At 41.2% G+C, this 26,312-nt stretch overlaps 1 protein-coding gene across 1 annotated transcript; it reads left to right on the top strand.

The window, feature by feature from the left end:
• Positions 1 to 1,373: 1,373 nt before the first annotated feature.
• LOC104514876 (opsin-5-like) lies at positions 1,374 to 26,216 on the top strand (the record flags this gene model as incomplete). The annotated part of the gene is made up of 4 exons (XM_010158678.1): positions 1,374 to 1,494; positions 10,156 to 10,361; positions 23,919 to 24,018; positions 26,112 to 26,216. Coding segments are annotated over exons 1-4 (532 nt in total), but the record flags the coding sequence as incomplete, so codon positions are not given.
• Positions 26,217 to 26,312: the final 96 nt, after the last annotated feature.

Below are 26,312 nucleotides of genomic sequence, written 5' to 3'. Positions count from 1 at the left end.
GGAAGGTGAGAGCCTTCTGTCTTTCACCACAACGCGGCTCCTTCTCCCTTCTCGCTGTGAAGTACTGCTCTCCCCTCTTGTTCTCATCACATTGCCTCTGTTCTCTCTCACCATGAGGCTATCGTAACATACACAGGGAAAGCTTGCCAGGAGGGGTTAATCTGCTTCAGGAGGGACAAAGGCAGCCCGTGGACAGTGGAGGTTCTGGGTGAGGTGCTCTACTTCCATCAGCCAGGTGCCAGTACCAGGGCCGATGGATGTGCTGCCCAGGGTGGGAAGAGACAAGCTGGTCAGGGCACAGAGAGGGGTACAGGGATTTCAGTGCAGTAAGAGTGTGTTGCTCATCAGGAAAACTTTGCTGCTCCAGTTGAATTAATTCAGACACAAATTTTTTAATTATGATCAGAACTTGAATGGTAAGAGAGGCCATATCTGAAATACAATCATTGATACCTCAGTAAAGACTAAAAATACTCCAGACTGACTCACTTAAATCACATGTAATGTGTCTCCTCAACAAGATGAGATCTCATTTTTCAACACTCTGGGAAAATCCAACTGTACTTGGGGCATACTAGTGCTTGGCAGTCTAAAAATACGATTCAAAGAACTAAAAATATTTTTTCAACCTGTACTAGAAATTATCTTCCCTTCTTTTTAAATTACCAACTATTCTGCTGGTAAAGTAACTTCACAGATGATTTATTCTGCTGTTAAAATCACATTCTCAAGTGGTGACACCTCCCCATTGTTTTTTACTGTGCCTTTTTTTTTTTAATCTCTGTGAGATTTTTCCTCAATTGCATTTGAACTAAAACTCTACTGGTCCTCAGTGAAGAAAAAAAAGACAAAAGTGCTGCTATTTTAGCAACCTTTCAATATGCACTATGCTTGTGGGTGTGCCTGTGAGCCTGGAGGTTATGCGCTATCACCCCATTTTAAAGGAAGTTTTTGTCAGATACATGCTCTTCATTAAAGATTTCTGCACGTAGCAGTATTCAATATGCACTATGCTTGTGGGTGTGCCTGTGAGCCTGGAGGTTATGCGCTATCACCCCATTATAAAGGAAGTTGTCTTTTTGTCAGATACATGCTCTTCATGAAAGATTTCTGCATGTAGCAGTAACAAGGGTATGAGGAAATCTGCTGCCTTGGGCTAGTCACAGATTCACCGGCTGTATTAATAGACAGGATTAGTGAAGGAGAACCTGCAAAGCTGCTGTCCCTTGAGATTTCCTTCTTTAGATCATTAGTGTATTTGAAAAGCTCCCTTGAACGCAGGGAGCAGAAACTGAGGAAAAGGCTGGAACCATTTTATTTCACCAGGACATACCGAGGAAGGGGTAATTTCTGGGTCACAAGCTCTGCTGAAAATGTCTGTCCAGTTTTCTCCACAGGCGCCCTGGAGGAACAATAACATCAGTTTTCTGAGCAGAGAGGCAGCTGTTACAGAGCAAGGAGAGACTATCATAGGTTTCTACCTACTGGCTTTAGGTATGTACTCGGCTTGGATGTGAAAGGAAGCTCCTAAGTAGAGTTTGGTATAAAGTTCAAAGTGTTTCATTTGGGTTTCACCCATAATGGAACAGGGTGTTAGAATATGCAACTTCTTCCTTCAGCTATTACAAAAATCAAAAAGGTACACCTTTCTTTTGTTAAAGAGAAATTAATAATCAATGCAGAAATCTTGAAGGGAAAAAAATAGTTAAGCCTGTAAACTTTTAAATAATGTTCACTCAACTTAGTATGTGGAAAATTAAGTTCCTTATCAGAAGTACATGATATTTGTGTCTTCTTCTGTCTCGGTAGCACTGAATTATTGTTCTGTGATCCCCAGCATTTTGACAGCTAACGGTCTGTTGGCACCCTACAGTTACCTCGGGCAGAGATAAATAATACAGTTCTGCAGTTTTAAACATTTTTTTTTTAACTATTTGTACTGCTCTTACTTTAGAAGTTTGAGGCACGTAGAAATAAACTTCCTCAAACAGGATCTGTGAAGGCTGTAAGTGCTACAACATTATGCTGTGTTAGCAGTCACAGTACTGTGCGTTTATTTCGGTTCTGCTGTAAGACAGCTTTTGTAGGTGTATCACAAGGATTCGAAACTGGCACTCGATATGAACTCACATGATCCCAATGCAATTTTGTTTTGCTTATTTAAATAGTATCTATTTGTGGCAGACTCATTGCAAGATACAAGGAAACTTTATCAAATTTCAAAGAATGCAGTTTTGCTAGGTAATCAAAATTTCAAACCATAAAACCACACAGGAAAACAGAAGAAAACATAGCTTTTATTAAATCTGTTCTCCCAAACAGCATATACAGAAATGTTTCTGGTTTTAGATAATTGATCTAAACAGATTTTTTCTTCTTCTAAGCTTTTTACATATGGCAAGTAGCTTATTAGCCCTCAGATTATGCTTGAGAAAGCTCTATAGAAGTTACAGTGTGAAACGCTAAGTAATTTAATATATATATTTATTTACCTATAAGAACTATGGAGAAAAAGTTGTGGGTAAAATAAAAAGAATAAAAAGAGAACTTCTAGTAGAAAAATGTATAGCTTCTTAGGAGACTTAATTAGAAGAGTGGCTGTAAGATAAATCAGTTGTTCCAATTTATCCCCAATCTGTTCACATCTGCATATCCCTTCATGAATGGCTGGGAAATGGCTGCACCATCAGCTAATGAATTAATCAGCTGCACTTAAGACTAGAAAGAACATCTTAGGTCAGCATGGCCAGTCCCTGCTGTTACAATATGTAATCTCATTTATGAAGCTATCATGCTCCCTCATATAACTGGCTAGAGTTTTTTTGGTGTTGCTTCCACTCTTCCAATTGACAACCTGCTCCTGATTTTGTTCCAGTCTTAGGCAGGACCCTAAATTCTTAGCTAACGTGATAACACTAACTTTATTCCTTTTTTGTTCCTTTTAACTGAAGTAATTTTTTTGCCTGCAATTAATATCCTACTGACAGTCTTTGTTCCTAAAGGAACAATCATACCCTGTGGTCAACCTTTGTATTCCTGTATTAAGGGAGGGCTTTTGGTTTTTTGTTTCATTGATTTGGAGTTTTCTTAATCTGCTGTCATAACATCCTTTCCCCTGTCATTCCAGCGTATCATCCTCGCAGCCTTTTATGCTGTCTTTTCCAACCTGGGCTCTTGTGGTTTTGGGGTTTTTTTTAACTTACAGCCAGGACTGAATACAGCATCTAAGCAAGGTCTTGCTATCACCATTGACATTAATATTTACACTTGGCCAGCTCTACTGATTCTCCGAGAGTTGCCGCTGCATCACACTGGTGGTTGAAACTTCTGCCATCAGTTGGCCATCGGAGGTGTTTTCCTCTGCTCCTTCCTGGTGGTGATGCCACATCTTCTAGCAAATACTTTTTAACGTACCTAAGCTTTCAGGCTGTATGTCTATTGGGTTTTGATTGCTCCAGATCCTTCTGCCAAGCTTACAAGTGCTTGGCATGTCATAGCTGCTGTTCTTGAAACTTACCTCCAGACTCAAAACTCAGTGAGTATATATAACCAGTGATAACACTACTCCAATTTAATTGTAGCGTGGATCTGGTGAAAGTGTGATGGAAGTAGGTACACCTTTTTGGAGTAAAAACTTTTTAAAAAAATCTATTAGTAATACATAAATCAGAAAAGTCCTTATGTCTTCTTCTGCTCAAAGGTCTACTGCCACACTTCTGCAAGCACCAGCTGTAACAATTTACAGCTATTAGATTTATGTACACCAGTAACTCAGTTTATGGGGAGCAGTGATGTGACAGAACAAAGTCCTCTGTTACACAGACACCTTCTTGCCCTTCTGACAGCACAGAACAAAGGCCAGTCTGGAACCTTCCCGTATCTGCATGGCTTTAGGGGTCTGGAAATACAATCTGCATTTCCAGGAGGTCCATGGGTAGATCCTTACACAAAATCCTAAAGGTGTTCATATTCCATACTTTGGGGTTTTTGATGCCTTGGGAAACAGCTTCAGTGGTTACACTTCTGTAACTGCTACATATTTTCTTCTCTTTCAAATCCAAGTACACCAGTGCAGCTTTTTGCAAAAAGGGGTGTTTGTCATTGGTATTCGTGCTTACCCAGACGATGGAGTTTCTCTGCATCACCTCACCTTCTCAAGATAAAGTCCAGAAAATCTAACCATCTCTGGCCAGGTCTTCCCATGGCTACACATCTTGGCAGAATGTGAATATCCAAGAACCATGTTCTAACACGTTTTGCTGAGATGAAGCCTCTTTGCGCGTTCCCTTCTGGAAATTCTCAAGTCAGAGGTAGCATGGGTGTCATATGTGACAGACAGGACTCTGATGTATGTATCATACACCTGCCACCATGCTGGTGTGTGGATCCAGACAGAGGGTCCCTCAGCATACCGTGTGGAAACCTGAGCTCACAGCTCTTGGTGGAACAGGTATTGCACACTAACCTCGCAAGCAATCCAGCATCAAAGTGGGGGGGGAAATGCAATGCCAACCCCATAGTCGTGAGCCATCATAGCATGCTTAGAGGGACTCTCTGTGAGTGTTGGCAGCCACTGTGTTACCCTTCATTTGCTCAGCTACATCAGCATTCTCATTCTGAAGACAGCACTCCGTTTCCATCCTTCCCTTCCACGAGCTCAGAACTGTCTTTGACGCATGGGTGGGAGCTTGTCCCATTGCTAGCATTACGTCTGACCTCTTTTTGCCTGTGCCTTCAGTGGTGTAGTACTGTGGAAAATCCTTGTAGGGTTTAAATTATTAGGTGTAATTTAAAAGTACTGTACACAGATGTTGGCTAATTCAAACTTGGACCGGGGAGTGGGGGGGGAATGAAGCAATTTTTTTCTTTGTAATTATTAATTGGAATTCTGAAGTAAATTGTTCTTTATTGCATTTATACACAGTATGTTCTGTGCTCATTGTTGCTAGTTTCACAGCTAACCGGGACTGTTAGAGTGAATGGTTGGCACAAAAGGAAATTCTAAGTCAGTAGGAGAGAATATTTGTCAGAGAACAAATTCTGACTTTTCTGTGAGTGCTTTTATCAGAAAGGCATGCTGAGAGCATTACCAAGCCCATCAGACAGCTGGGAAGACCACAGAACCCAAACATGCCTTTAAATGGCACGTGGTTTTGAATGGTAATAGTAAACTGTTATTTGGCAAGTGACAGAATGAGCATTATTTTGAGACATTGTTTGACAGATAAATCTGAGAAGGTGGGAAAGGCAACAAACTATCCATAAAACATTCATCTGCAAAAGGATCTCGTTTGTTGAGCAAATAATCTCTCCACACTTTGTCAAGTCTAAAACATGATGACTCTTCTCCTTCCTGCCAAAAATGGTAATATTCCCTGAATAGGATACTATGTATGTATAATTAGCAGTGAAGGCTAAAAACTGAGCAGGGTCACTTCACAGTTGAATTAGTTAATGACAGCTTTGCAAATTCTCTACAATTTATCACTGGTATAAATGAAGTTTTCTAGTCTGAAAATCTTTTACAGCAAACCTTTCCAGACAGACTTCTACGCTTCTGTGTAGGTAGTTGAATCAGTAATTGACTTCATTCATGTCTGCCCTATATCTAGCTGCTCAGTCCAATTTCTGTCCTAGAGATAAGGTTATTTACTGAGGGAAAAGCATAGCTTGTCTTGGGGCACTGAGCTTTTACCTTTTGCTCTCATTTCTTGAATTCTTCCACTTAAGGCTCCCTGTATATTTTAAACTGCAGATGCGTGAGTTGTAACACCCATCTTTCTAATTCATACTTGTCAGATTTTACAAGTAAAGGCCATGGAACAATGTCTAATAAGAGCAAGTTGAAGTGTAAAGCATAATAACCTATCTTAGCTGGGCATGGATGCAGTCATCTGTTGGAAATGTGGATGACCAGCTCAGAGCTATCAGTTCCCTTGTACCAAATTTAACTCTGCAAAAACATAAATTGAATGTTAAAAATGAAATTGCATGCAGCCTGTTCAACCTGTTCTCTTATTGCTTGTTCAAATAACATCTCAGGTACATGAGAGAAAAATAGGGTATGCCTGGATGCTCAGGCTTGAGTGATTTGGCAGAAATTGTTGTGTTCCCTCTTTGCTATTTCCAGAGTTAAACAATCACACTGTTCTCTGTTGCTTTCAGCAGAGAGGTTTTCAATATCCTTAGTCACCCTTGCTAGCTACTGTTTCAGTGCTTTCTTTGCCTGGTCTGGCGGGCAACACATTGATAAAGGATTTTGACAATAGGGTTTTGGTTCCTGACTATAACAAGATGCTTGGCAGCCTTCTGGTGCCTCCCCCAGCAGTCATGGATAACAGCACCAGCCTCCCTGGTGGAGCACTTTTGATGTCTGTGGATTAAAATGCTCAGTTAGAGGGTTATTATTCCAGGGGAAGGATTAATACTGAATTATATAAGGGAAATATAACATTTTTAATATTGCTTTCCATCCTGTTCCTCCTACCTCCCTACTTTTGCAAATGTGACACCAAGTACTTTTCTGTGGGTGTCTGAGGAGTAAAAGCGACTCCTTAGCCATTTGATATTTAGCTTTTATCAACACTCATTTAACCTATTCTACTTTGATACTGCCAGTCTCACAGGAACTGCTCTCAGTCCTGCCCTGCGTTAACAAGCTTCAGTAGCTGTGTGTTATCTGTGTATTTTGCCACTTCAGAAGGGCCAGCAGCCTGTATCCGACATCGTTACAGCTTGTGGGGGAAAATTTGGTGATTCCTCTCCGGACTTCATGTTGGGTGGAAGTGCTCAGTTTCTTCCTATCTGCTATTTTTCTCCCCTCTCAGCCACACTTTTACGTCAGTTGAAACCTACCCTTCCTGAGCAGAATTACCTTGGGATTCTGGGCGTTGCTTTTTTTTCATATTATCTTGTGAGTGAATAGTGCTGGCAGCTTGCAAAAAAAATGAAATTGGTTCCCTCAGTGTTTCTTATCTACCCTCTGTTTTACTGAGATGTCGTCTGCTGACACCAAGGCCTTATAGCACTTCCAAGTTCAGAGGTTTCTTTGGGCTCCTCATCTGCCTGTGGTGTACCCTGGGGCACTCGCTGCCTGCAAAGGGGCTGGCGGGGGGTCCTTACCTACACCCAGTGTCAGAGCTATCGCTGTGCTCCCTCCACATTGCTTTTTTCAACCTTTTCCCCTGATGTGCTATCAGGGTTTGAGGGAAGGAGGTTGTTTGGTTTGAGCTGTTCTTTTGGTTAGGGTTGGTTGGGTGGTGTGTTTTGGGGGTTTTTTGTTTGGTTTGGTTTTGGGGGCTTTTTGGTTGTTTTTGTTTGTTTTGGTGTTGTTTGAGTTTGGTTTTAAAAAAAAAAAACCAAAACACAAAAAACAAAAAAATCAGTTAATATAGTCAGCAACCCCTGCCCAGCCTATCTATCTGATGGTGCAAAGACCCAGTGTCCCATAGCCACTGCTCTAGTTGACAGCACCTTTATGTGACCACTATGCTCGTTACTCCACAGTTTACTGAGAATCAAGTTCCTCCATTTTTTTTAATCACAGTATTAATATGCCTTACTACCCAGGGAGATCAGATGTTTTAAGGACTGGATATGCCAGGTCTGGTTACACAGGTCTCCACCTGCTTTGGTTAAAAGGATTGTGCCTACCTACCGAAGTCATACTTGCTCCATAACCTCATCTCCCTCAGTGCTTCCCTCATCCCCACCCTCAGCGTGTCAATATAGTTCCAAAAAATGATCGTGAATGCTGTGTCTCTGTCACCTCCATCTAAAGCATGCACTGTTGTTTCACATGAGGTTTTGCTCAGTTTCTTTCTTAAGATACTTTAACTAAAACTCCCTTACAATCCAGGCTAAGGGGAATTTGCTCTGTATTCCCAGGAAGTGGATGTACCTGACACTTTAAGGGCAGCTCTCATATCCATTACGCTGCATGGACAAAATTTTGCTTTTTTCCAAGGAGGTGCCGTTTTATTTTGTCTGCCATTTTAGCACTATGTCTTCATCTTGACAGGGAAAATATTTCCCTGCCTACTGACTTGAAAACTATCTTACCTTACAGGAGGTAGAGCTGACATACACGAACACCGTGTTTGCATTGCAGACTGTGCTGATGCATTCCCAAAGCTGTCCTCGTCCAGTGCCCTGCTGTGCCTGTTTATAATACCTGCACTCAAGACAAAAGTCAGAAACAGTTCCTGACTTAAAGTGTGTGCAACCGCTGGAAACGAGATTCTTGATTAAGAAATATTGTCACCTAGTGGCCAGAATAAGATGTATTTATTACTGTTGGTCTTTTATCCTTATAACAACATATATATGTATCTGTGTACCATGGCACCGGCGGCTATTTCTGGTTAATACCATATGCCAACATGTCAGCTCTTCCCAGTTCAAAAGCTCTTTAGTAAACCATGTGCATTTGAGCTGCAGCAGCGTGGCAATTTTGCGAAGAAACATTATTCAGAGGAAATTGCTCTGCAGAAAAAGCAGTTCATAGTGCCATACCAGGATTGTCCCATCAACCACCTCCCCTCCCACTCCAGACCACCCAGAGCACCTCACCAGGCAGTAAGTACCCAGCCTCTCTGTTCAGAGAACAAGCGCCTCGCTCTTCGGCTTTTCACCTCGTGACACTCCCAGGTGGCCTGGAGATTCGGAGGCAATTTCCTTCCCTCCCTTCCTAGCCAAGGTGGCCCTGCGGCAACGTGCTGGGTTCCTGACGTACGGGGTTGTTGAAGCTTCCTGAAGGAAGGCAGCTGCCCTCTTGCTACAACATTAAACCCATCGGCCATCTTTCGTGAACTCCTTTGAATATCCAGAGATGCTGTGCAACGCCATTATGTAACATCCCTTTTCAATGCAAATATTCACCCCTTGCTGTGTCAATATACATCACCCTTACTCTGGGATATCTACCACCTGTGCTTGGATAGAGGGCTATGGATCAACCTTTTTCTCCCTCACCTGGTAGTTAATGTTGTACCCTGGCATCAGCTGTGGGAAACAAAGCCACCAGCTGCTGGGTTCCTAAACCTGTTCTAGGCTGCAGGCATTCAAGAGGTGGTGTTTTGCTCCATGTTGCCAAGTTCAAGTGAGGCCACCTATGGTGGCAGTGGTGGACCTGGTTTGGGGAGTGGAAACAGGAGCCAACGGGGAGCTGGGTGCTGCTCGACCTGCTGCTCAGCCCCACTCCTGCAGAAGCCCTGGAGCCATCCCCTTTTTCAAGGGAGAAAGCCCCATTTTCAACACTGAGCCTAACACTTATGAGTAGATGTTTTGGTAAAAATTATTTGTTTCTACATCATTCCAAGAAGTGGGATGCAAATTATCAAGGCCTTGCACGAGTGGGTGTAGCCATGCACATTTGCAAACCAGGTCTCTCCAACTAAGTGGCTGACTTTCACCAGGTTTACAGTCATGTCCCTTGAGTTTTCCTCATGCAACTAGGCATGTACAAGTCTCTGTTCATGGAGAGTAAGAGAGGACACAACTTTCTTTAAAAATAAATTTTAGAATACTTCAAAGCTTCCTAAAGGTCTGTTCTAAATGTTCTCTTCATACAGTCTATCAGATGTATTACAGAAAAATATTCCTATCTGGGGTAGGCTTTGTTTCAATGAGATCCTAAACTTTCCTAAGAGAAGAAACTTAACCGTATTAGCTGCACTTCTCCAGAGAGGACTGGTAAAGCGACTCTCTGGCTATGTGCATGAACTGTTGTTACCCATTATTGTATACAACATACCTAAACAGCTGCAGCTTTTGAAAGATAGTTTGTAGTCTCTGTTCCACTTTACCAATCTCTTCTCCTTCCTTTTTTTCCCAGGTGTTACATTTCATGAGTTTCATCTGCTCATTTAGAAAAAAAAATTCTCTAGGCCCTTAATTGGTGGATCTTTGACAGATGCAGCAGCAGCTCTTCATGTTTGTTCTATTGACAGAATAATTCACTTGTTCCTGCTTCTGTAATGTAACCATCTATTTAAAATGGCTTCATGCATAGGTTTTCCCATGGATAATCTGCTTTAATTCGTTTCTAATGGAACAAAAGAGTAACTTTAGAAAAGATGTTGCACTTTTTACACACTGAACTGCTTCTTGCTTTATTTGCTGATTTCATGGATTTAATTTTTTTTTTTTTTACAGGTTGGTTGTCTTGGTTTGGAAACAGCATTGTGATTTTTGTCTTGTATAAACAAAGACATCTTCTGCAGCCCACTGACTACCTCACATTTAACTTGGCAGTATCAGATGCCAGTATCTCTGTGTTTGGTTATTCACGGGGGATCATTGAAATCTTCAATGTCTTCAGAGATGATGGATTCATTATCACATCGATATGGACTTGCCAGGTAAGACTGGATTACACTTAATTAGATAAAATAGGTGCAGCTATTTCTGTGTATATGCTATATATAAATAACCTGACAGGCCTAAAATAGTGATAAGAAATACTGACTGACCTTTCAAAAGGACAGTGCTCTCTTTTGTTACACCCATAAATCTATGCATTCGATCAGTGTGTGTCTTATTTTCAGTAATCTTTTCCATTTGCAATAGTTGCTACTACTTTGGGTTTTTTACTTCATGTCATAGCTCCCACTCGATGTTGGAAGGCTAAGGTGTTGGCTGTGCTTGTCTTCAGCTCCCTTGAAGTCAACCTGCTTGTTGGCACTTTAACATTTGACTTAAAGCAACGCAGACTCCCACTTGACAAGGCGCGTAAAGCAAAGCCTGCACTCAGCCTTTGGGTATACCCATATATTTCAGCATACAACTTCTTGTACTAAATCAATCATATCTCTTCAATCTTACTCCTTAATGCTTGGTTGGTTCATTGCCTGCGGTAGGATAAGTGGATGTTGGATAACTCAGAAAATGTTATTATCGTCAATTCTGAAACACACCTATGCAGACAGAATATAAATGCATCCCATGGATAGATAGGCACAAGCCTGGCTTCTTGGTGCTTTTGGTAACATTTGTGAGAAAGATTATACTTAGTGTGTCTGTTTATGAGAGAATCAAAAATATGAAAATGACAGGCTAGCCTACAGCAAGGTGTAAGAAAGATCATGATGAAGGAAAAGGGGGAGAGAAATAATCCTCTTTCCTTGATTTTTTGGTTTGTGTGTGGGTTTCCTTTGATTTTTTTTTTTTTTTTAAAGAGGAAGTTGAAGTATATGTGAAAGAACTTTTACAGCTCATGTCCCCTCCCTTTCAATACAAAGGTTCAGTTTGCCCAGAGGAAGATTTCTCACAGAAGACTGATTAACCTAGGAGATGTAGCTTGATCTAAAAAAAATTACTATTGTCTTGTTTAAAATGTGTGTCTGTAGCCATTTGGCAGTAAAGGATTTACCAAGATGAAGCTAATTATATCCTCAGCAAAATCCCACTATTTCTTTACTGAGAACACTTACAATTGCAATCTAAGGTTTGTTGAGGAGAAACTTCGAGGTCACCTCTTTAATTTTTTTTTATTAATGGAAACCTTGGAAGTCATCAGATAAACATAGTTGCAAACTGTAAAATTCACACCCACACTCAGAATTAAACAGATTCCCATTCTTCCCTGGTTCAAAGAAGGTTGGAGCTGTGATCCAGAAATGAAAGGTGAAATCTGGATCTCCAGGTTCAGTTCTAGCTTTGCTGCAGACTTCTATGTATGGCAGTGTAAAATCCTGAACCAAGACCTGTGACATAACTTAACATTTACAACCCAGCAGGTTAAAAAAGATAACATTAAATGACCTTTCTAGCGCCCCAGATCAAGTTCTTCCAGAGCCCGTCTGTGCTGTGGGTCCTTTTTGGGCTGTAAAAAATAACACACACAGGAATCGACATGGCATGGCACACTGTGTGTTAACATCTCAATTTCCATGAGAGTCTTCTGTCAGCAGCCTTTCAGCTTTCTTCCACAATGCCTCTGACTGGGAGTCTCTCTTTGGCTGACTTTGAGCTATTTAGAGTCTCGTTACAATGATATGGCTTTGGGGGTTTTAGATGTTATAGGACTGGAATGGAAGTGTGCTTGAACTTAATGTGATGGAGGTATATTTAATCTTGCTGTGCTTGAGCTGCCTTTACAAGGAGAGAAGCAGTCTGCAGTGTTTTTGGGGTACGCAGATAGTTTGTTGGTCAGGGTGTGTTAAGTAAATACTATTTGGATCTCTTGGTTTTGGATCTCTGGTTTTACCAGTCAGCTGTAAAATATCAAGCAAAGTTTTAAGGTATTGAGATCCAAAGATTTTGTTCAAGATATTAACAATGCACTGGCTTTTCTAAACACTCTAATTTGCAAATTGTTAAAGTTTCTGCTTTGCTAAACCTCTATAGGCTCTAAAAATTAACATTTATAATTTCAAATAGGAACTGATACTATATTTATGCTAACTAAAAATCCGTGGTAACCTGAAAAGTCAATTCGTACTGTGAATTAATATTTTGAATTGGTTGTGACTTGTTCAGTGGTTGAGTTGTTTGTGGCTTGTTGAGAGAAAATCATGTAGAGTTCCTGTTTCTATCATCATTTTGTTCTGTGTTAGGGGGTCTCAAAAACATGTTTAAACCCTGAAATACATCTTCTTGATTATTAAACTTGACAATACAGAAGCTATTGATGAAAAAGTAACTTCTGAAAGTAGAGTGGCTGTTTTTAGGAATAATATTGTGCAGAAATAGCGGGACTTGTGTGGATAAAAAAGATGTGAACGTTTCCATGTGTGTGTGGACAGCTAGCACAAAGTTCATTCTACAATAGTTCAGCATCGAACAGGGGTAGGGTTTTGGTTTCTTGGGTTTTGGTATTTATAGAATGTGATACATTCGTAGTCTGACCAGAATGAGTCTCAGATTGGGAACATGAGGAATGAGGAACTTTGTGCTGGGAAGGCAAATCCCATGCTTTCTGTCACAGCTCTCCAAAGTTGATGCCTCTTGTTCCCCTCACCACACTCAAGCTCCTCTGCAATTAGCTGGGATGACAATTTGGGCTGTTGCGCGCACGAACACAGCTCTTTCCTTAGCATGGCCCGTGTGTTTTCCCTGACTTGGTTTGTTTTGCTGAGTCCAGAGGACGGCCTTACTTGACTTTCTGTTGTTGTCCGTTTCACTACACTTTTGCTCCGGGTTGATCAGTCAGCTTCTGCTGTCAGGTAAGCTTAGGAAAACTTTATTTTCTCAAGCTAGCCTGTCATTTCTGTTTATGAAGAAATTTCATGAGCTCACCTCACTTAATCCACCTATTTTCCTTTCCTCTGACTCGGGTCTCCTTCTGTGCCCTCGGGTAATATTTTTCAAAATTAAGCTTCACCATTCTTGGCTGCCCCAGTTAGAGGGAGTGGGGAGAAGACAGACAGATACTACATCTCTTTCAAAACAGCCTAGTCTGTGAAAACTGTCTGTAGCAAAAGGTGCAATTCCAGCTAAAAGGACTATCTCACAGCATACCAGCTGAATGAAACAGAAATGTGTGCTCCTGTTCTCCTCCTCCGTATAGGAAAAACATCATGTTCTTTCCCATGCTAAACATTATTTTTTCTTTTGGAGGTCTGACAGCTCTCTTGTCATGAATTAGGTTGCATAATAGGTCTGTATCCAAATGCTGCCCCTGCTGAATGCTGCATAGGGATATTGTTTTCCAAGGGTGGCTTTTGGACACTGCTTTCACTTCTTGTTTATCATGTTCCTGCTCTAGCTCTGTGTCTTGTCCTCATCTGGACAGAGGGAGGACAGTCAATCTCTAGCACATTCATTTTTTAGCCTCTGGTAATACTATCAGTAAATAAACTAGTTCATATAATAAAGTTCAGATCAGGGAATGTAAGCCAATGACCAAGAGCCATCTGTTCCCCCATTGACTATATTTCTAGTGAAGAACTACCTCAGGATATCTTTTTGTCTTTCCCATATGTTTTTTTTATTTATATATTCTGCTTAAGTGGAAGATGCACCGAAACCTATAAATAACACATCATGCAAATGTGCTGACATGTAGGAAGTACAGAAATATTAATTCTCTGCAGGTAAACACCACAGTTTCTTCTAAACCTTATTAATCAACCAACAGAAAGTTTTTCTTGTATCTGTTAATCATGTGGTGAATACAAAAGATGCAGGCTTCACGAAGCCTTTAAGTACGGGGGAAGGATTATAACCTGTCTGATCCCCATAGGTGCATTGGATGGGTTGTGGAGTGCATTAGAATTTGAAATCCTTCATAATCCTGGTACTCCAGTTTCAACTTGCTTCCACTAATTCTCTTTTTTTTTTTTTTTTTTTTTTTAGAATACAGTTTGGTTATTTTGACATTACTTCTATAAATACTTGAGAATTTTACTATGAGGGTCAAGAAAATTGACTGCTCTTATCATGTACTCAGTCTGTTGGTATAGGCTTCTTTAAAAAAACTTATACGTAAGAAACAGTCAGAAATATCTTGGCTGTGTGCTATAGAGCACAACGTAGTTATCTCCAGGTAGTGGTACCACCACAGAGGTACCCACAGCCACCGCCGTGCTGACTGTCGCTATTAGCACAGATGCACGCACCCCGCTATCAGTTCAGGTATCCCCTGTCCATCTGTCCATCCAGCTGGTGCCAGGGCATCCCCAGCAGATACGGCTCTGCACAGAAACAGCCACAGGAGGAACCAATAAAAACTACGTTTGGCTTTGAGGTATTAGCGAGCACAACAGTGTAGCCTGCCTGACAGGATTCAGCCCACACCGTCTCTGTCCCTGCAGCCTGCCCTCACCGTCCCACCAAGGGGAGACTGGCAGGACCTGCCTTCACCCTCTTCTTGCTGAAGCTGCTCTGTGTTGTGTGGAATAATAAAACCACAGAGGGGAGCCGGAGATAGAGAGATGATTGTCCTACCCTCTGGTTGGGTTTGCTACATAGCAGTGAGGAAACCTGGTTTTGAACCCTTTACCGCTTCCTGCTTGGATGTTCTATACAGTACTTCTGTCTGGCACACTGTGGACAGAAACAACTGGCAATGCAGTGAGCAGCAGTGAGCCCCACATTGCATGTGTGTATCATTTAACTCTCTTATCCCTAATTTGGTGTGCACAGCTTGCCTGACAGCACCAGAGCTGTGGCGTATGTGCATCCTGAAAGTGTCCGGGAAATCCAGAATTTTCTAGAAGTGCCAGACTCAGTCCATGTGCATTGAGGAGGATGTCCTGGGATTTCTTGCACTTCAGTGTACTTTTCAGAATTGTGGTGGTGTAGCTGATCAAGTTGCCAGCTGAAATCCCAAACAAATGGGGATCTCTAAGGAAAACTGGACAATGCCATAGCTCTACTTTCACAATGCTGCTGTGGGACAAGGAGGGTTCCCCTCCTTCCAACAGGTGTGACCACTCATGTAGGGAGTTTCTCTTTGTCTCTGGCCCTGCTATTTATTTGTTTGCTCCAAGGACAGTGGAGCCTCCCCATATGATGAATAGTCTTGGGGCTTATGTTCCTAGACAGGGAATGTGGGTCTGGGCACCTTTGGATGGAGAAAAGTGAATCCGACTCTCGCACACCTTTCATGGGGGAAAAGCAAGAATGGATCAGTACTCCTCTACTTTTCACAGGGACACTGCTTGATTTTTGAAAAGTGTTGAACAGTTAAGGAAAGGATATGTCTGTGAATACCACGCAACTCTAATCTTTTGCAGCCTGGAGTAAGGCATTAAAAATCGAAAAGGAGGTGAGATATGCCCCTCACCTTGTTAGTGCTGGCTACTGTAAGAGCCTTATTTGCCCACTAGCTTTTGCCATGTTCAAGCTTGGAGCCACAATCACAATTACACCAGGCAAGCAACCAGAGCTGCAGGCCTGCAAAGCTGAGCACAGTGGCCCTTACACCCTCTTGTAGATTCAGCTTGCAGTCACTACCTCTTGCTGACTCTTGAAAAATCCAGCATTTTTGGTGTTACTAATGTTTAGAAGGCTATCTTGACGTTTCTGAGAAGTAATAATGTCCATCTTTTGTAAAAATTGTGGGTGGGGATCTGAAACACCAAAACAAGAATTGCAATAGTAGGAAATTCTGAGCTTAGTAAAGGTAAAAATATGTGGGCTATTTTCAGAAGTTTTCCAGGGACGACTTGTAATCTTGAATAAATTATTTTCTATTTTATTGATGGCATCTGCTTTCTCAGAGCATGCATGTAACTCTTTTCCTATACACAGATTGTAAAATATTGGTAAATCTTATCTGAGGAGGAAACAGAAGATTAATACCTTCTTTTAACAGAATGTTCTGTAAATTGTCTGATAAATTAAAAGCCCTGAAGGCACTTAGGTTCTTTCATAAATAGATTTGAAGGAGATTGATTTATGTCCATTTTATACAACTGGTAAAAGCAGCCGATTGTTGACTTAGCTAGACTATTGTCTCTGTTGACTCAGTTTTGATTTTACGTGTTTGTAACTGCCAAGACAGTGCTTAGATATTTCTGTATTGCCGTCTGTGGTATGGTTTTCCCTCCCATTCTGGGCGAGATTGCTGACCAGCGATAGCTCAGCAGTCAGCGTGACCAGGTAATAGAAGTAATGGCAGATGGAAAGGACTAAAATTAAAGCTCACAGGCTTCCTTTCTCCTTCCTTCACAACACTTGGAAGGTTAGTAAGGTATCTATATGCATTCTTCATCAAACCTCTTCCAGCACAACCACCCATTCACTTTGGTCCATCATCCATTCTTCTGTTCCTTCACAAAATCATCCCACTTTAAACTCACCCCATATATAACAGGCACCTGTTGCACACACGTCTCACCCCCACCTCTGCCTCTCATTCTCCCCAGCGGCTCTCCATGTGAGTACCCACCACAGAGCACTCACTTCTAAAACCAGACTAACCCACCCACTTTTCATCTTTACCCCTACCAACATTCATCAAGGTGGATAAAGGTTTGCTCCTTCTCTCCCTCCCTCCCAGCTAGCTACATGGAGGTGTAGTGGCGGTTGCTGTTATCAGCCTTGCCCTAGTGTAAAAGCACTCAAGCGTTCTTCCACATTTTTCCTTCTCTCTCCCCCTTTGGGGAACTGCCTGCACAGACACACCTTGAGTTCACTCGTGCTCGCGTGTAGGGGAGCCAGACCCCATGCTGCAAGAGTACCTTCATCCTCAGCAAGGCTTTCTGCAGTGCCTGACTGTGGCAGAGGTTTCCCATCCAAAGGCTGAGCTAGCTCAACCTTCCTTGGTGTAAAAAATCTCACAATATCACTGTATATCCCAGCGCCAAACCATGTAGTTCTAAGATTGAGGCTTGGACAGAAGAAAACAGGTTTTTGTGGCGTTTTTTTTCCTCAGATTGTAATAGCATAGGAATGTGGTCTAATGTCTGCTTAGCTGAAAAAAGTTCAGTTACCTACCTACAAGACATTAAAAGAAATTAAACCAAATGTTAAAAAGGGAGTGAAAAACAGTTACTGACTATCCTAGCACAGTACTATGGCGTGATATTGCTGAGATTTTACTTATATATAGTCCATCATTCCTGACATTTCAGTAAGATGAAAATAACCCAAAGTCAAATCATGGAACTGGCACTAAGAGCATTAACAGATAAAACAGGTGTTAAAGGTGCTGAAAAAAGCTGTGTAAGATTAAGTCTGTATTCCACTCACCTTAACACGCTGATTCGCTGTGAAAGGTAGGATACGCAGACTGATCTATAAAGTAAATTCAAAAGAAGACTGCCTGTTATTTTGCCTGTAGTGTGCTACACAAATCTTCCTCTCCTAGATATGTTTTTCTGAGCAATCTCAAATATTATAAGCACTAGAATGTATCCTCATTCTTGTTTCATTGAATAACTGAGATTTGGATACTAGGAAAAAAAATTGCAGATATTAGTCTTCCTCATTTATTTATTTCTGGTCCTCCTTGATATAATCTGAACAGTGTGCACATCGCAGTCAAAGGGGTAAAAGCAACTCATGTAGACATCTGTGAGCTAAATTTTAATGAGAAAAATACTTCATCTGCAGGGAGGGGGAGAAAAACTGTGCCTTTGCACAAACAGAATCATTAGCAACATAGAAGATCATTTCAGTGTAACTAATGTGACTGCAGGGAAGTTACGCCAGTTTTCATTAGCCATGAATTCTCCCTTATTTTCCTGTAAATTATTATTTCTGCCACCAATTGTGAACAAATTAGGGAAGTTATATATTTGGTACTTGAAGAATCATGAATGCTCAAACTGTCTGCTTCCTTGTTTAACAAGTCTGACGTAGCCCACCCCACGCCACCCAAGCGCTGCGTCAAACCACACGCTGCTGCCTGGAAAGGGCATTCGTTGTCCAATAGTGCTCCTACAGAACCAGGAATTTCCATAGCCTATATTTTGATTCCTGCACTAGCTTTTCCTCTCAGAAGGCTTTGAAACATCCTTTTATTATGTGGAAAACAGTAGCCTTCCTCATTCTTCTGTGCTGCTGTGTGTTTCTAAGAGATGCAATATCTTCTCTCAAAAAATGCTGTCCATCACTTAACTTCATTGTTTCAAGGCCTTTGCAGCACAGGGCTGAACAATTTGTGTTCTTCTGGATCATCCCTGTGTGCCACATCCTCTCACTGACTTTTAAGCAAAATTTCATGTGAAACTTAAAAAGAATATTCTGATAATATCTGAGTGTATCTTAAATAGTCCTAACTCAAATTTACCCATCTTCTATTTCATAAATATTTATTCCATTAAGTCAGTACACTGCTAGTGTGTAAGAAGCAATACCTGTTCAGGTCCTGACCCTGATCCTGTCCTGACTGAATCAATGACAAGATGACTGTTGCTTGCAGTGGGCTGTGTATGACAAGACATCCAGTATTTCCACACCACTGTCCCTGTAGAAAGAATGACATTGCACCTGGTGGCAGCTCTTTAGGGCCAAGAACAACCTGTACCTTTTACACTTCCTTCTAGGCTCTCCCTGGGCTACTAGGACTCCTTGGAAATGCATGTGACTCTTCTGTTAGGAGCTGTCAGGTCCAGCTTATCATACAGTTTTGATGTGAACACCCTTGCAATCCATACCCATTTTAGGACTATAGGCACTATATCTTCTTGGGATAAATCTGTTATCTTCCATTTCTCTGGTTATTTTGGTACAGGATGCAGAGACACCAAGAGTGTCAACCTAAGAGGAGATCCCTAGCATCCATGCATTTTTTTTCAGGCTTTCAAGGATGTAGCATGTTTTTTTTCTTGGCTAATTAATGGCTGAACTGGTACCCCCACTAACCTGCCCTGCCTTGTGCCTAGGAGCCTTATGAGCAGAAGAACAACTCCACTGGTGGCATTCAGCCAGCAGTCGGAGATGACCTGGTATTAACCTGATGGTGGCTGCGTAAGCAGATTCCTTCTTGCTGGGAAACAGCACAGGCGATTGTACTTTGGAAAACGTGGAGGGTCACTTGTAATCTTTGGGCTGTCCTGGCAGAGCCTGTGGGCCTTCTGCTCCCCTTGAGAGTGAAAGCTTCCAGAAACATTGTGAACAGGCAAAGATAGTACCTCTTTACTTTGAAAATAAACACGTGACTTTAATCTGATGTTAATGGATCTCAGTTATTGGGGTAGGATCACTGCATGCCACAACACCACGCCTTGCTTTCGATAGAAATGTAAAGATAAGGCAGGTGACTCCTGTTTTCTTCTTTTTTATCTGTCTGTGTATTTGTTTGTTTATAGTAATGGTGCTGCTAGCAATAAACAAGTAGTCTGTGAATTAACATCACCAAATTGGAGAGGAGTTTTGGCTCAGGCCCACTGAAAAGAGTTTTACACAATGTAGCATGGATGTTCCCAGAGGGCAATGCCAGAGTTCCCCGTCTAGTCCTTCTTAACTTCCCTGTACAGCAATTCACAGAATGACAATGGCAATACAGCATTTAACCTGAAGATGGGAATCTTTCCACTGTACCCAGATCATCGGGTGGGATGAGCTCTGTGCTTGGTTACTTTGTCCCCATTCATTCTTCATGGGTGGATGAAAGAGACATGAAACCTACCGTGGTCCCACACCATCAACCCAGAGCTAGAAAGCAGGTGTTTCCACGCATGCGCAGATGGGATACCTCAAGTAAAATGACAATCATCTGATAAGGCTGTGTAAGGCTCTGTATTCAAAAAAACGTTCTGAGAGAGCTTATTGTGGTGACTCTAAACATATGCAATGGAAAAATAATTCCTGTTTAAAGTTTATATTTTTCTTTACATATTCGTCATCTCATATTTAATGGAAGAGAATGACAGGACATTGTGGTTCTGAAGGGAAACAAATGGATTTCGGGATATTTGCAACAGATTCACCAGTTGACCAGAGGAGGGAGCGATGCAGCCTTTCTGGCTGGTGAGATCAGTGTTTCAGCCTAAATTGAAACGTAATAGCTATTTTGGCAACCTGCTTTTGTGCCATTAAACTTGATTAATCCAATAATAAGAACAATAGGTTATATTTTACTCTGTCTGTTGTAAATGAAGACAATCCTTATGAATTCAGCAGGGATGCATAAGTATTAATGGTAGTGAAAATGGGGCACACCCAAGCTCATAGCTAAAAATCTGATAGTGCACTGGGGATTCCTGACTCTCCCTGTGTTGGAAGCAAAGCTTAAGAAACGAATTTGTATGCAGTATGAGCTTTATGTATTGTGGGTTGTAAATAGTACACCTAGAACATCAGTGAGATTTAAAACCAGGCACAAGTACAAAGCAGAAAAAACACAGCCTTTTCTTCAGCTGTGTCTTAGCTTCCAGGCAACATAAAGATATGAGCAAGTTCCATGAGCATCTATATAGCCAAGGGAGTAATCTGGTATAGCACTGAGAGAAAAGGTTTTAAAACTGCTAATCTACTCCTGTTTCTTAACGGGTGAAAAGGAAAGCTGGTGGATCAAAATTATCATGCAATCACTTCGTGTTTATGTCAGAATTCACTACTGCCTATTAACACTGCTGCTATTTGATTGTAATTGATAATAGGAAAGATAAAATTGCATTACACAAAAATGGAGGAAACACTATGACTTTGGAAAGAAGGAGCTGGCTGGGGGAGTAGGATAAAAGAAAAGGAAAAACAGAACCAGTGAAGGGGAACAGCATCAATCTTCCAAAGTGATTAAATGTTATATACTATTCTAGTATTTCCTTGGCTGTCATTTCATATATCTTTAAAGGTGCAGAAAACTGAGAATGTCAAATATTTTTGTGTACCCGCATATATTAATATCTCTGCCTATAGAAATCGAGACTATGCTAAAGCAGTTTTTCTGTTGCTAACTACTTTGGGTTGCCAGCAGTCTTTCCTGACCTACAGTCAGTGTTTTCTGTTCAGGATCAGAAAAAGTAGCAGAGAGCTTTATTCCATATCCGGTAGGTTTGTGCTTGAAGTAGGTTGGCTACAGCTGGAGTAAATCCTTCGTTTTCTTTTGAAGACATATGTCTAAGTGGCACCTATATGAAAGTATTGCAGGATCGATAAGCTTGCTGGGAAATGGCATATGCGTGGCAAAGCTCAAGAGCTAACTCATCACCCATAGAAGTTTGTCAGGGACAATCCTGGTTTGAGTCCTACTCCCAAAGCAGCCCTAACCCTGTTGGATGCTCTCTTGTGTTTCAATGCTCCAGATGCCGTGGCCTCTGTATGGGCTGTTCTGCAGCTCAAGAGCCACCTCATTTACCTCCTTAATCCATTTCATCCTGGCACTCTTGTCACCCCCAGGCATCTTGCCTTCTCCTTGGCATTTCACCCTGTCACCTGTTCCTAGACACCAGAGCCTGTGGCTAGCACAGGGGCACTTAGCACAGCTGCCCCCAGGCCACTTTAACCACTTACTAACTGTATGACCCTGACCCTGGCCAAATCTTTGATGTAGCCCACACACTAGCAGAACCAACAGTATGTTGATCTGCTGAAATGCTGTTATGAAATAGTATGAAACTGTGACATAGCTCTGACAATGGCTCAGTCCTGTGAACTGTGTTAATTCAAGTTAAACTGCTATTTTTTTTTTTTTTTTTTAGCAAGGCATCACTCCAAAGAAAACAATTTGGCTTGTTCTTTTTTATGGTGACAGTTTCATCTTAAATGATAAAGGGCAAGAGTATATTTTTAGATGCACTCTCCTCCCTTGTAAGTGTGCTTAAGGACTGTTTGGACTGATCACTTAATATAATTGTCTCTGGTCTGATGTCAGGGAAGGGCAGTGGGAGAACAATGGTCACAGCTGCAGGTGATAGAAGATACACTGATGTTTTTCAGAAAACCTCAACCAGGTTCAGCCTAGGAGGGCTATGATGCACACTAAGAAGTTTGTCTTACTACTTCAGTATTCAGTCTATCTCATAGTTGTTTAGACTTAATTTCAAAGTGTTTATTTGCATCATTGCTGAAATACTGCTTCCTTTCTAATCTGATAACTAATGCAATTGCTTGAGCTTAGGCAGCCTGGTTTCTCAGTAGTCCTTGGCTATGCTCTTTTCCCCATCTATGAAGCAAATGGAGAAGCAGCAGCTGTTGGCATCAATAAGGCTAATGAAATGCAGAACACATTTGCATATCCAGGTATTTCACCAATCTTCACAGCACTCAGAATGCCAAATTCAGCCAATTGCAGCTTCTGGTAAGTAACTGAGACATCCAAGAAAGTCAGTTTTCTGGTGTAAACATGGTTGCCTTTATTCACCAAGCATGAGTTGATGGTAAGTGGAGAAGAGGTGAATGTAAATTGTTGGAGTAGCAAGTCTTGCATGCACTTTAACCATGAAAGCTGGCATTAAGAAGTCAATATGGAGTCATTATTAGAGCATTGGTAGGAAAGAAAACAAGCAGTAAAAGAACTAATGAAACAGCCCTTTCCTAATCCTTTACCCAACTTAATTTATACAATCTGCAATGGTCTCAGCTTTAAGCCTGGATTAAAGCCCCAGATTCAGTGCTGGGATAAACTGAATTCCATGGGAGTTGTGCCCATTCACACAAAGATGGAGTTTATTCCTGTAGGATAATGATGTGCCTTTCTGCCGATAATTTTACCACTTGAATGCCAAGTTACAGTCCAGAGACCCTTGCTTAATATTCTTGCTTCGCTCGGTATAAAACTGGCACCTCCAAGAGCTCCTCTGCCCTGGATGGTTTGGTATATCTTTGCAAGCTTTCAAAAAAGGACTGCCTTCAGCATTTTGCTTGGATCATTTCCCAGCCATGTAGTGCTCCCTAGCAGATGGCTCCATCCATCTCCACTAAGTCAGCAGCAACTTCCTTCCATAAGTGAAGCTAGCAGAGTTGTAACCCTCCAGTGTGTATATCACAGAGACACATCCATCAGTGAGAGCCAATACAGCTGGATGGCTCTGCCTGCGTCAGTCAGAGGTGGTGAGGATCTGGCCTTAATAAATAACAGGCCAATCAGTAGCACCAATACTGAGACACAACCTATTGGAACTATTTAGCTTTGGTTTTATTTAATTTTTTTAAAAGCTTTTTGTATTCAGCCAAGCGTATTACCTCCTACGTTCTTCCCTCATTGGCCTAAATTTCATGGGCTTAGTTTGCGTGTTTGTTCTGCCTAAGCAGAGCAGCTGCGTCCTGTGCATTTTTGCCTATTCAGGGTTTTTCTTCTTTTCAATTTAACCTTTTTCTCCTTCATTTGGCAAGTCATTTCAAGGGAGCATAGATGTAAGGGTGTGTTCGCTTGTTTATTTTATGTACATGACAGAGCACTTAAATAATCACTGATCCTATAGAAGATAACTGCACCTGACATTTTATATTTCTCTGTTAGTTGGATTTCTGGAAAAACTTTCGAGAGCATTAACATGAAAATGACAGGAGCAATTACTGTGGTTCTTTTCCCTTTTAGCTCTCTGCAGTAAAAGAATATCCTGCACTTCTTTCTTTTTCAGATTGATGGCTTCCTGACGCTTCTCTTTGGCCTGGCTAGCATTAATACCCTGACAGTAATCAGTGTGACTCGCTACATCAAAGGGTGCCATCCTGAGAGAGGTAAGGAATAAAGGCAAGTCCAGTTCTGCCTTGAACCTGGTGCAAATCTGTATTTCTTTCAGTCCAGGCTATTTATTGAATATAAATTAGAGGCATTGGAAATCAGAACATAATGCAGTCATTTACATTACAAACGTGCTGGCATAGAATCCTTCAGGGCTAACCCCAGTAGAAGCCAAGATATTACTGGTACACTTTAGTCACTACGGGTTAAATTCACCCTTGAGCCAAAGACACCAGAGGTCCTGCTGCCCTTCTGTATTCTTCCAAATGCAACTTAAATGACTTCTAAGTGACGCGTACATTGTTGTCCAGATCACACTGTAAGTTTGGGATTTCATCTTCTGTGAGATGATGTCTGGGAAGTTTCCAGTTGTTAATAGACCCTTGATTCAGAATGATGCCCTACACAAAAATATTTTCACTTTTCAGGGTGTTTTGCCAGGGTTGGTGCACAGCAGGCATCATAGACTGCTTTAGATGGTGTTGGGAACACTCAGTCTGCACATCTTGCCTCCAGCTTTTATAGCACTGTGCAGCCTGCCATACCCACATGCCTCTCCAGTCTCCCCTCAGTGCACAGTTCCACACCATGGGAGATAAAAATTACTCCTACCATCCCCAGAACTGACCATGGCTCTGCTCTGCCCAGATTTTCCCTGTCTCCTGCCACCTCCCAGATCTGCAAAGCGTCATCAGCACAGCCTCTCACTCATACTTATTCCTTCTCTACTGCCCTGTTGACCTGTAACCTGAATATCTCAAACAACTGCTCTTCACTACTCTCTCCAGTGATAGGAACCTTTTACTAACCACTCTTTCTGGGTTTAGTTTAAATTTTTTTATTAACCTTCAGTATAAATGTCTCTGTAAAGGCATACAAGTGTCCCACTGTACAAATCTGGTCTGAAATCTTTTACACGTCTTCTGCCCTGTGAAGCCCTCATCAGCAAGTCTATAGATGAATCACAGAATGAATCATAGAATGATTTTAGGTTAGAAGGAACCTTAAAGATCTCCTACCTGCTGAAGACTGACTCCGAGAGCCTTATGTAATCTCTCTTCTTTATACCTACACTTTCCGTAAATTCTCCCTAGTCTTCCTTTCACCCACCCTTTGATAATTTATTATCAATTTGCATGCCTTTGTTATGACTGGCTTGCACCATCTTTCAGGCAGGAACCTATTTATATCCACAGGTAAAGCATGCATAAATACACTGGATGCATCATATTTGTTTCTCCCTAACAGCATGAGTAGTATTAGCTGTTAAAAGAACTTCTGCAGGGAGGTCTTTTTTCCACAGTAAGTGCTTCTGCAGCTTGTTGTAATGACAGACTTGATGAAGTTAATTTTCAACACAAACTGCTGTTGGACCTGCTAGGATTTGGCTGTGATGTATACTACACGTTACATTCATTGCATATTATGAAGTCATATTTAAAACTTACATTTCTCTTTTGCAAACCTGTAGCACATGTTCATTTAAGGGTGTGGATAATTTATGTTTATCTCCTGAGGAAATCTGAACAAGTACCCAGTATAACTTTAAAGGAGTCTTGAGGAACAAAGATTGGTGGATGCATACATATTTTCCTTGTAAACAAAGAATAATATCAATGTATGCCAACAGCAAGACAGATGAAATCATTTGTTTTGAATGGCTAATGTAGTTTGACCATATCATGTATTTTCTCCTTTTTAACAGGGAAAACTTTGAAGTTAATAAGAAAATCCTCTGAATTTAGACTTATCTTGTTTGTTTCTGCATAAAACTTAAAACTGTTTCCTGTTTTTTACAAAATTGCAAAACATTAATTCTAACATAGGATTTGCTAATTCTACAATGCTCAACAAATACATTACCTCTTCCTTAAAAGCCATTCGTTTCCACTGTTCATGAATAGTCCTGAACACAAGCCTGAGAGATAATTTCATATTTAAGCTTTTCTTATGAATATGGGGTTTTTTGTCTTAATATTTTTTAAAATAGCTGTGTTTTCCTTATTAGCTGTTGGTATAGGAGTGTGTTTCGATTTGAGAGATATGTTTGCCTTTCTAGATATTATTTTCTGACTACATGCCATTTCAGGTCACTGCATCAGCAACAGCAGTATGACGGTGGCCCTGGTTCTCATCTGGGTAGCAGCTTTCTTCTGGTCAGCAGCTCCATTACTTGGCTGGGGCAGTTATACAGGTAACAGGTATCTTTCAGTTGTACTTATTTGACACCTCTCCACTTACCTGAACAAAGATACTTACCTTTCTTTCTTAATGTTTGTGCTGGGTTCAG

The sequence above is a fragment of the Eurypyga helias genome, unplaced genomic scaffold, assembly GCF_000690775.1.
Source record: "Eurypyga helias isolate BGI_N326 unplaced genomic scaffold, ASM69077v1 scaffold109, whole genome shotgun sequence".
NCBI lineage: Eukaryota > Metazoa > Chordata > Aves > Eurypygiformes > Eurypygidae > Eurypyga > Eurypyga helias.
The sequence above is the reverse complement of the archived record's forward strand: the minus strand, read 5'-3'. Positions and strand labels throughout refer to the sequence as shown.